The sequence below is a fragment of the Cydia fagiglandana genome, chromosome 4 (assembly GCF_963556715.1).
Source record: "Cydia fagiglandana chromosome 4, ilCydFagi1.1, whole genome shotgun sequence".
Taxonomy (NCBI): domain Eukaryota; kingdom Metazoa; phylum Arthropoda; class Insecta; order Lepidoptera; family Tortricidae; genus Cydia; species Cydia fagiglandana.
Genome location: NC_085935.1, coordinates 7803015 through 7814675, shown reverse-complemented (window position 1 = coordinate 7814675; position 11661 = coordinate 7803015). Strand labels below are relative to the sequence as shown.

Genomic DNA, 11661 nt, shown 5'->3' with positions numbered 1-11661 from the left:
TACCAGTCCCTTTTCGATAAAAAAAATATCGCGAGGAAATGGGACTAAAACCTATAAGGCCTAGTTTTATCTAAGGTCGAAGAACATATATTATTGCAGCTGCTTTTATAAAAATAAGTGTCTGCAGATTACCGAAGGATTAAATGAGGAGACCCAAGGCTACGGGATGCTACTGTGAAAATGCTAAGGGGCCCCACTGATTAACAGTCCGCCGGAATCGGCCTGTCAGTTAGAACAAAATTTTGACAGTTCCGAACAACTGACAGGTCGATACCGTCCGGCGGACTGTTAATCATCAGTGGGCCCCTTAAGATAGAAGTTGGATTACAAAATTAATACTCAAGTTTATAAAGGTACAGTTTAATTGACTTTGTCACACGGCCTGCTCATGTCCGAAGCACTCGATCGCGCCAATGGCTTGCCGCTTGGTCCGCTCATGCTTCCGCGCCGCGAGCCAGCTTAGTCGTAAATCTGGGTCTACAGGACCCCATTCCTTGGTCGGCTGACAATTTTCACGGATTCTCTGCAATGTGAAACGATAGTTAACCCTTAATCAAATAACGGGAAATTATTTCCCACTTCACTCTAATTTACGAAATATTTTTTATCTTTTTAATGGCAGCACTCAGCCTACAGCATAACAACCATACAGATTTAAAATCTTAGTAACATTTTGAATTTGAAAAATGGCAACACTTTTCTAATGGCCGCCATTTGTGACCGTACTTCAAAGTTAATATCAGTTGTCGTAATTTTTTTGCAATAACAACAGTTTTTTTTAGTGTTTTGAGGTTAAGTGCGAAAAAAGTCTGGCAAGCGCATACATTGAATATTATCATAAACTAGACTTATTTTCCCTGTGTTATGCTTGAAAATAATTGTGATAACGGTATGATTTAGCCAAGATTTTATAGTTTTAGTAAGTGGGAAATTATTTCCCATTGTTTGTTCCTGAGCTTACGATTTACAAAAAATTGGTAGGTTTTTATCAAGTGGGAAATCATTTCCCAGTTCTTCACCTTAATTTTAATTTGTTTCCATATACACAAATATATGCCCGTTTGTCTGTTATACAAAAATATCGGTGTCTCTTTTTGTTTTCTTTTTTCTTTTATTTATTTCTTTGATTTTTAAAGATAACGTTAAAAACTCATACTTTAATTCCAAGCATAGTCAGGGGCAGCTACTAACTAGTATAAAGTTTGTAACCGTATCGGACAATGGGAAACTATTTCCCACTTCATTCAAAATTTTGCATTCCGTAACGGATAACGGGAAATTATTTCCCACCGCAAAACCCCTTTCCCCCCCCACTTAAATTTTACAATGTATTTTTTCGTAATCTACGCACCCAAATTACCTAAAAACCATTCTTAGTTTTCAAAAATCTCATAAAAAGTGTTCCGTTTGATTAAGGGTTAAATCATATTATCAGGGTTCCGTAGCCGAAACGATAAGATCGGACCCTTTATAGTTTCGTGATGTCCGTATGGGTGCTGTCCATGTGCCACCACCTTTTACTTTTGCAAGGTATATTTTAATGAACCTTAGAACACAAAAGTAAAATTTAATAAAATATATATTTTTGTGAGGAGCTCCATACATACCAGTAAAAGTAAAAAAAGGTAAAATCGACTAAGGCATATTCTTTCGCGTGACAGTCCCGCAGCGAGACATGAACTATTTGCAATTTTATTCATTAACAGGAATTGATAATTCCAACAACTTTGATATTATGTATGGCACCTGAAGGAATATTAATCAATCGGTTAACATATTTTTGTTCCTAAACCTGTCTGAAATGGAGCTCACAATCTATTCTTTGCTGTCGCGATTTATACCGCCAGCTAGTATACAGTATAGCCAAATAAAGTTATTTTTGAGTGTTTTATGACCTGCCTGAATTCATGAATAAATAATATACGACCTTGTTCTGAATAAACTTATAAATCCCGCCTCTGAGAGTACACGCCACTTTTCTTGACATCGCTGTGACTAATACCTTTTTTAAGTGTCATAAATGCCATAATTTATAACTTTTAAAGTTGTTATGTAATAAAAACAATTTCTTACAAGCAGTAAACATGTTCATCTATTTACAGTACCTAACAGTTTTATTTACATCTCAATACAATTTTGCGTTTTAGGTTTATTATTGTACGTAGATAACAGCTGTCTCCGTGCACAAACTATTTGAGAAATATTATAGAATTAAAAAAAAAAGGAACCACTTGACATTACATGGACACCACCAAATTCTATACATACATTAAATTCATACACAAATTAAATTCTATATACATTAAATTTTAAACTATTTTTAACAAGTTTAATAACGTTCATGGGGGATTTTATGTCTGCTTACTACTTGAATTAGTAATTTTCCAGAGAATTATTATATAAACTTGGATTAAATTGTAACCTAAATTAAGTTTAGATCTAATTTTTATTTCAGATACGTTTCAGAGACTTTACGCTTTGTGATAATGATAAAACATTTGACAGTTTTGTGACGACCGTTAATCATTAAATTAAAGCTCTTTTTGTTATAGAAAATTTGGAAAAAATAACAATTTCATAGCGTCTAAGAATAAGAAATAAGATCATATTTAATAATTACCTGCATCAGAGGACCTCTGGATAGATACAGGACCTTGATGGCGTATAACGGTATGCACAGGACGGAGCACAAGGAGATACACAACCCCGCAACGCCTGTAGTGTCTCGCATTCCATACACGATTATAACCTGTATGAATACATAAAGTAGGTATTTAGACATAGGTTTTTGGCCGATAATTCATCTACCGGCCAAAAACATGCGGAGTAAGTTTTCCTAACACCAGCCCAAAACTGTTTTAACTTAGCATTGCTATAGAAATTCTGAGGCTTGTATCGGTATGAATTTTCATGCCTTGTAATATAGCACTTAGTTACATTGCAGAACTACGCAACTTAATATTTCGTAGGTACCTAGTATATTAACTATTTGATGTACACATATTAACTCTTTGCCATTTCTGTAGATTTTTTGGATATTTTGATTATTATAAGGATTAGAAGCGAAAAAAGTTCCATACAAGTTATTAAATGCCCTAAACTCCTTTAATAATTAAAAAATATAAAAAATACAACGAATTTCACAAAATTGAATTTCAACCGTATAAGTTATATCGGACGTCCAGACTCAGGTTTGAGGCGTGTACACCACGGCTATGAAGTTTCATCAAGCACACCACTTCTACAGTGGCGATAGCCACAAGCTCAAAATACCATACACTTACCAATAAGACAGGTGGCACTATATACCGCCACACAAAAAGCCAGAACGGCCTCAGCGGTCGTCCTGTCATGAAGCGCACATCTAGACTCAGGTTTGAGGCGCCGTACGTGTACACCGCGGCTATAAGTTCCATTAGGCACACTACCGGTGCCGCGGCGATGACTACAAGCTATAAATGCCATACACTTACTAATAAGAAAGGTGGCACTATATAACGCCAGACATAAAGCCAGAACGGCCTCAACGGTCGCCCTGTCATGAAGCGCACATCCAGACTCAGGTTTGAGGCGCCGTACATGTACACCGCGGCTATGAGTTCCATTAGGCACACTACCGGTGCCGCGGCGATGACTACAAGCTATAAATGACATACACTTACCAATAAGAAAGGTGGCACTATATACCGCCACACAAAAAGCCAGAACGGCCTCAGCGGTCGCCCTGTCATGAAGCGTACATCCAGACTTAGGTTTGAGGCGCCGTAAGTGTACACCGCGGCTATGAGTTCCATCAAGCACACCATCGGTGCGGCGGCGATGGCCACGTGTGCATCTAGGAGGCCAATGACGTGGAGGCCTCCCTGAAAAAATAAGATTTTCATTATTGTGCTAAGTCAAGCTTTTTGCACTGGTCGCAGTGGTCCATGCATTATTTTAAAGCTAATCAATACAACTCTAATTGGCACAAACTTGTGTGAAATAATCATAGCTATAGGCACAAACAATGAAGTACATCACAAGTACAGTAAGTAAGTACATCACAGAATAAGTAATAGTATACTAGGTGCAGAAGACTCACTCTCTAACAAAACGCGTCTGTTACGATCAGGACAGATATAGCCGCTAGGTGGCGACAGCGCCACGCGCCGCTTATTGGCTGGGTAGCCACCAAAATTGGTGTGGAACGGATGTACTTGTACCTACCTGTTACAAAGCGACGAAATCGCAAAAAATATCTCTCTTTTAACTGGCTTGTCTTAGGAACGAACAAGTCAAAGAAATTGACAGTTATGATACACACAGTACAGTCGAATAATATACTTATATTACCTACCTTTCTCTTAAATGAGTCTTAAAGTAAAACATTTTGCTTGACTTTAAAATTAAGTCATAGCTGGTTAGCACGACCTTGCTTGACAAAGGCCCATAAACCAAAAATGTAATGTGTCGTTACATACAAAGTTATAGTCGCAATTTAAAGCTACACTGAGACTCCCGGTTATCGTGAAACTATGCGAAAGCCAGAGTCACGCAACATGCCTATAGTTCTTTTTGAACTATGTTTGCTAGATAAAACTAGGTTACTAATGCCATGTTATCCACTATCGCGTCGCACCATACTTTGCAGTTTACAGATGCATAATGAATTAATTATACGTAACGCTAGAAAGTCATTTCGGAGTTATTTGCATAAATATTCGTGTTAAATCTATTTTCTTAATATATAAAAACAAAAGAAAGCCAAAAATTGGGCAAATACTTAACTAAACTATCCCCACAAAGTAAGTCGTTATAGCGTTTATACTTACACGTCCGCGTAGTCGACCTTTTTGGACGTAAGGGGCGGTCCATAAATTACGTCATCGATTTTTGACCCCCCCGCCCTAAAATTATCCAAAAATCATGCTTCGAATGACCCCGTTCCTCCTACGTCATGATCCCTATGTCCCCTAATTTGAAATGACGTAATTTATGAATAGCCCCTAATGTATAATTCAATTGTTCACAGCTTACCTCAGTATTGCAAATGATGCCCGAAAGGAAGAGCACAATACACGTTAGCAATGTTATCAATCGTTTATGAGCCCGTAATTTCGGAAACTCGTCCATGAAGCCAGCGATTACGGCTTCTATTGTCACGAACTGAAACAATATTGGATTTTATTATATCGTGAGGGAAATTGACACGGAATGGAGTTGAATTTTCGATTATACTGTATATTGGTTTGGAATCTCGTTATCCAAATAGATTTGCGATGTCAATCGGATATTTCAGGGGGTCTAGCCAAGATGACAATCGTACATGTTTGTTGTATGGGAGCCCCTTAATTTATTCTGTTCTTAGTATTTGTTTTGCTCAAGGTTCATGAGATACAGCCTGGTGACAGATGGAGAGACGGACAGACAGATAGACATACATACAGACAGACAGAGGAGTTTTAGTAATAGGGTCCCGTTTTTACCTTACTATTTCTAAACATCATTTAAGTTTCTATTGGCGTTTTCTATCAACGATTGTCATATTGGCTAGGCTCAGGAAATTATTTTACTTACCATAGTATCGATGCCTAATAGGAACAGCATTACAAAGAACGTGAGGGCCCAGAAGTTGGATGCAGGCATCATGGACACAGCGGCAGGGTATGTTACAAACGCGAGCCCCGGGCCCGCAGTAGCCACTTTGTCTATGGGGACCCCTGCCCGTTCTGCTGCGAACCCTAGCACGGAGAACACTACGAAACCTGCCCAGATACTAGTTCCACTGTTGATTAGGGGAATTAATATAGATGATCTGAAATACAATGGGCCTTTTAAGTTTAGTTATTGTTAGAGTCTGTTCGGAAGTCATGTAAATGGTTACGTGAAAAATTATTTCTTATTTCTAGCATTAGTTGAGACAAATTTATTTAAATCAACAAACTAGTGGCTCTGTGAGCTGTAAACCTGGAGAGCCCCCACGGCTTCGCAGTTTTGAAAAATAGTCACAATCCAAATCGCCAAAAAAAAATTAAAATCTGCGACATAAGATAGCGAGAACAGCCGAGCAGACAATCGAAAGCATATTTGCCCAAGGCTAACGGAGACCTTCGTTCTCGCTAGGTCAGTTAACAAGAGGTTTTTGAAGCGTTACTAACCTTAAATTTTTATAATGAAATTTATTGAAACTCGCCATACTGACTAATCCTCCCCAACCAGGTCCAAGCGAATAGAACAGTTGCATGGCGGCGTCTGCCCAAACCTGAAATTAACTTACTCGGTAAATACCTAAGTAAAATACACGGTTGACGGTTGAGCACAGAAAACCGAAAACCACACCATTTTACGCTGCAATATCCCAATGAATTTTTTTAGACATGTGCACACTGCTAACAGGTTGTAAGCTTGGGCGCGCATCTGCTCGGTGCGCGTGCGATATTTTAAAAGACCTATACACCATACGGGTGGTGACCGCGAGTCGTCCTATAAGATAAGCTCAGTCTATAGGGGTTGGTCTGTGCGGTTGAGTTACTAAGTAAGGAAGGTCAATGTGAGAAAGACTGACATATAAAAGTTATTGCCGGGAAGATAGTTATAAAGAACTCTTGTATTTGTATGTACTTACGTCGCTTAGTCATAGTCAGAAAGGAGCCTTCTGATTTACCGACCTTCTGTAAGCGGATCATTATTAGAAGCCTTATAGGTAGGTATCCGACGCGCTGCAGAGTATAGGCCTTCCCTCATATATTAAATTACTTCATGATCCATGTGGTTTGAACTATCTATGGTATAGTCCCCACGTTATCCCAATATGATGCTTGATTTACATCCTATTACATATTAGATTGTACCTTTGAATTCGCCAGTTTCTGCCAGTCAGGCCACACGTAGAAAATAATGCCCTGCCAAGCGCCTGGCAGCGTAATGCCGCGAATGAACAACACGCATAGTACCACGTAGGGGAATACCACTGTGAAGTACACGATCTGCGAACAAACACAAATATATGACAAGAGGGATCAGTACTCAAATGTATGGTAAAAACCAAGCATTTGTGTAAACATTGCTATTTGGTGTAGGTAATGGAACTGTTGATAAAGACTTCTTCCGCTACAAGGATTTAACGTCTTGAATCTGCAGCCTATTCTTATAGTAAAAATAATAGCGGTCACAATATTACAGGTATGGCAACAGTACTTAATTTAGAATTAACTTATGTACATCAGTAAAATTATCACGACAAAAATAAATGCAAACCAAATAAACAAAAAATAAAAGTTTCGCAGAAAGTTTTGTGAGTGACAGTGGCAGCGTGCCAGGTTGACTCATCTTATCATCATTTTTAGGGTTCCGTAGCCAGAATGGCAAAAACGAAAGCCGATGGTTTAAAATGTGGATCATACGCCAATTATTGGGATTACTTGCCAAGCTGACCTCAGGCTCTCATAACCTGTGTTAAAAAACCGGAACAACGCGAGGAAGATGATGGCAATTAAATTATTTTCAATATGATGGTTGCCCCATTGATGAGCTTTTTTAGAAGATAAGATAAGAAAAGGGTTTTTTCTTCTTATTAAAAAGACACAAATGCCAGGAAGATACACCCTTTTGCTATGAGATATTGCTTTTTATATCGTATCGAACCCTCCGTTGGTCCGATACCAAGTGCGGGTTTAAGTCTGATGCATATTGCTAAGTAAGCTTTGAGTATTTTTGGGACGTTGACAAAGTGACCCGGTTTTCATTTAAATTGCGTTAATATTGATACCTACTCAAGCAAGGGAAATATTACAACATTCAAATCATGGAATCTTTAGCGTTGGAGGAGGAGAAACAACTCATTTCATCAAATGCAACTTTCTCATCAGCCGGCCTAGCCAAGGTTACAATCGCTATCGCTTCGACAACGAAAAGAATTATGTCTCTCTATCACTCTTCTCGATTAGCGCGACAGTGACAGTTGCGTTTCGATCGCTACGGAGCGTAAGCCATTGGCATCTTGGCTACGTGGCCAGTTTTTGAAAAATAGAGAGAGCCTAGTGTCGTGAAAAGATATTTTCTCAATCGAACCTGCGAAATTGCTTTTTATCGACTCACCTTACCAACACTTTTGACACCGTTGCTGATGCACAGGTATACGAGCACGTAGCCTATCAAGTTGCACCAGAAGACAGGCCACACTATGTCGCCGATTTCGTGTATACCTGACGACATTCGCAACAAACGTATGCTGGAACAACAAGAGAATTCTTTTTACATAGGCAGTGGCGGATTTGCAGTCTTTGCCGCTCTAGGCCCTGTAGCCGCCCTCTTTCTCAGCACCCATCATATTGACTACATTTTGAGTTATTTCTTGTTCTCAACAGCGAATTTTTTGTCACAATTTGCCGCTCCTAAATATCTAGCCGCCCTAGGCCCGGGCCTACTGGGCCTTAGGGAAAATTCGGCATTGTACATAGGCTGTTAATCATTATCATCATCATCATCATCATCATCATCTCAGCCATAAGACGTCCACTGCTGAACATAGGCCTCCCCCTTGTTAATCATTATGCCGATTAATAATCGTCGACCTTTACACCTTTATTCTCGAAGTACTATTTCAATTTATTTGAGTTGTTGAGAATGAAAAAAAAAGTGGTAGGTACCTAAACAGACGTGTAAATTTATGATTGTGATTTATTTATCCATGAAGAGGATTTATTTTATTTTTCGATATTTTAAATTGAATAAAAACATTGCTTTTACTGATAGAATTCGTCTTCAGGAGTTGTAAAAGATCCATTGCTGGTGAATATGCTCGAATTACTCGTTATCTGAAAACAAAATAAATTGAGGTTATCGAAAAGTTTATAATTATTTCCAAGGAGACAACTTGTTTCAGATAAGCTGACGAGAAGCGAGTTATGTAATAGACAGCGCATGCATCTATGAATATACAGTGTGGAAAGATAAGCCGGGCCCTGGAGGGAAACTACCCTAAATCCTTAAGCTGGCTCATTTTACTTAAAGGAGACATTAATTTTTTTTTTAAAGAAACAAAACTGTATTTTGAGATTTTCTTTTTTTCTTAATATTGGCTTGTCTAAAAAAATCTTGAGTACTTAATATTAGATTTTATGGATATTTTATACGACATACGAGTGTACGACCTAATGTTTCTTGGAGAAATGTTATCATTAACATTAACTGCATCGACTAGTAGAATAAAATTGCGAGTGTTTATTTTTTGGAATTTTTAGTCGGTTCGAGTCCCGGGCGAGGCAAGCGAGTTTAAGAAAATCTTTAAATGCAGTTTTGTTTTCTTTTTAAAAATAAAGGAATGTTTCCTTTATGTAAAATGAGCCAGCTATAGGATTTAAGGTGGAGGGATCCAGGGCCCGACTTTTCTTTCCACACTGTATATGTAATTTTTTGTTCATATACCTCCGTGTTCAAACTTTGTGATATTTGATATTGTAAAACTATTCTTTTTCTTTCGTTTTGGTCTGAAAACAGTTCGCGAACCCGACTTGGAGCCCATTTAGATTTAAAAACTTGTAACGATATTGATATTTTTGATACAACCTATCAGTTTGCTTAGGTACGCTTATTTGTGCATGCAAAATTGAATGAAAGTCGTGCATGAGATGCGCGCTAAACATCAAGACGCCCGTCAAAGTCTTATCAAAACCGTATCAAGTTGTAAAATAATGAATCAGACTCTGGGTCTAGACATGTTTTACCCAAAACTCTCTAACGTTTGTAACATGCAATAGTAACAAGTTGTTTACTACATTTACCTCAACACATTTGTGAGTGTTCCAGGTATTCCCGCAGTGTTGCCACGGCAGCGGAGAGGTGAACGAATGGTAGATGAACAGGATCGGATACGCCAGGATGGTGGAGAAATAAACTACGGCTATCACGTTTAGAACGACAACAGCATATCCGGCACCTGTAAATAAATTTAGTCTGACAATTTTTTTTTTAATTATTGTGGGCGCCACTTCCTACGTAACTGTCGCATTTTTGACGTAAAATGCTTAAACATGGCAACGATTTAGTATGGATTTTTTTAGTTCCATTTTATTTTATATCCACTATTTTATGCCGGACTTATATGTAGAGACCTACTTATTACAGGAACAGGACTACTTATCAGGAAAAAACATTTACACAACGTAAATTAAATAATACATAGGTACGCTCACATAGATATGACTGTTCAAGAGCTACTATGCCACAGACAGATACTCAAATAGGTACCTACATATATGTTGACCTTATAACTCTTACCTCTTTTTGCATCGGGGTTTTAAAGGGACTGAAAGGTGAACCGTTTCCTACATAATAGGATTAAGTTGTAAAATCGAAGCGAACAGCGAATAATTATATTTTTTTTTTGTAATAAACAAGTACTTCTTAGAAATACATTTTGTCTTACCTTTGAGCAAAGGGTTTATGTTGAAGACGGAAATGCATCCTGCACTGGCGAACTGTCCGAGTGTAGTCTCCAGGTAAACCAGTGGAATCCCACAAACGAACAGGATGAGGAAGTATGGAACGAGGAATGCGCCTGAAAATAATTACAATAGAAGCTATGATATGACGCCTGTTTCTTTTTAGTTTAACGGTATTTTATTTAAAATAACATGTAGCATGTAGGTACTGATGTACCGTCGAGTTCACAAACATCTTTACAAGCCAACGTTCCAAAATTTCACAACCAACCACCAACTGCACGCCGTCCTGTTGGTCATCCTTAATATCGTTGGGCAGATAGAGTGGACGCAGATCTCCGTGAGCCCGGGGAAAGTGGCGTGATCTTGTGTTGGAGGCCATGACTCATGTTGGGTCGCCGCGCCAGCCAAGCAAGTGCAGTAGTCATTTGTTTTTCCATTATTTTGGACGGCTGCTACTTAGTAGGGCTAATAAGCGTCACATAATTTCATTTAGTATCAGGCGTTCTCAGCTAAGTGAGACCGACCAATCGACTTAGATTCTAAATTCTGACTTATTGTATAGCTTTAATGTACTTACCTCATTTTTACTAAATTAGATAGAAATTAATAAATCGTACTAAAAGCTGATGTTAAATATCAATAAAGATGATATTTTTCCTCTAAGTTTGCTTCATAACCACATGTCTACGATCCTTTGAATTCAGGCAATAAGTGTTTATGGATAGTTTAGAAGAAATCCCACTTGCAATATGTTTTTTAGCACAGGTTGATACCTAATATGATATGTATTGATAAATATACAGTCTTATTCATAAAACCTTAATCGAGGAATGGTCAGCGTATTAGTTGATCTGCTGATTGGGCTTATTTGGCAGTAAATATTTACCTCCACCATTTCTATAGCATAGATAAGGAAATCTCCAGACGTTCCCAATGCCAACCGCGTACCCTAAACATGATAACAAATACTCGATCTGGCTGCCCCAACGTTCACGAGGCGCCCCCGTCATTTGTTCTCGTAAGATTGTTGAAAACACTGATAACAATATTTGCACGGCTTTGATATTTTTTGTTTACTAACCCAGATTCTTTTTTTAGCAACTGACCAGTCACGTTCCAACGCAAACGATAGGGGTCCTCGCGACACTGAGTCAAGAGAGATTACAATTCGTATTCAATTCAATAGGATAATGAGTTGTTGGGTACTGGTAGGTCCTAATAAAGGATATACATGTAA

General features: G+C 38.3%; 1 protein-coding gene across 1 annotated transcript; it reads right to left on the bottom strand.

Moving 5' to 3' along the window:
• Positions 1–373: 373 nt before the first annotated feature.
• On the bottom strand, positions 374–11652 carry LOC134663576 (sodium- and chloride-dependent glycine transporter 1-like). Its single transcript, XM_063519981.1, has 12 exons — positions 11311–11652; positions 10406–10537; positions 9762–9916; positions 8728–8795; positions 8077–8209; positions 6831–6965; positions 6138–6241; positions 5557–5794; positions 5017–5145; positions 3663–3863; positions 2621–2749; positions 374–523 (listed from the first exon to the last, which is right to left on the bottom strand). Exons 1-12 carry the CDS (start codon positions 11432–11434, stop codon positions 374–376), a joined length of 1698 nt encoding a protein of 565 aa, XP_063376051.1. The 5' UTR covers positions 11435–11652.
• Positions 11653–11661: the final 9 nt, after the last annotated feature.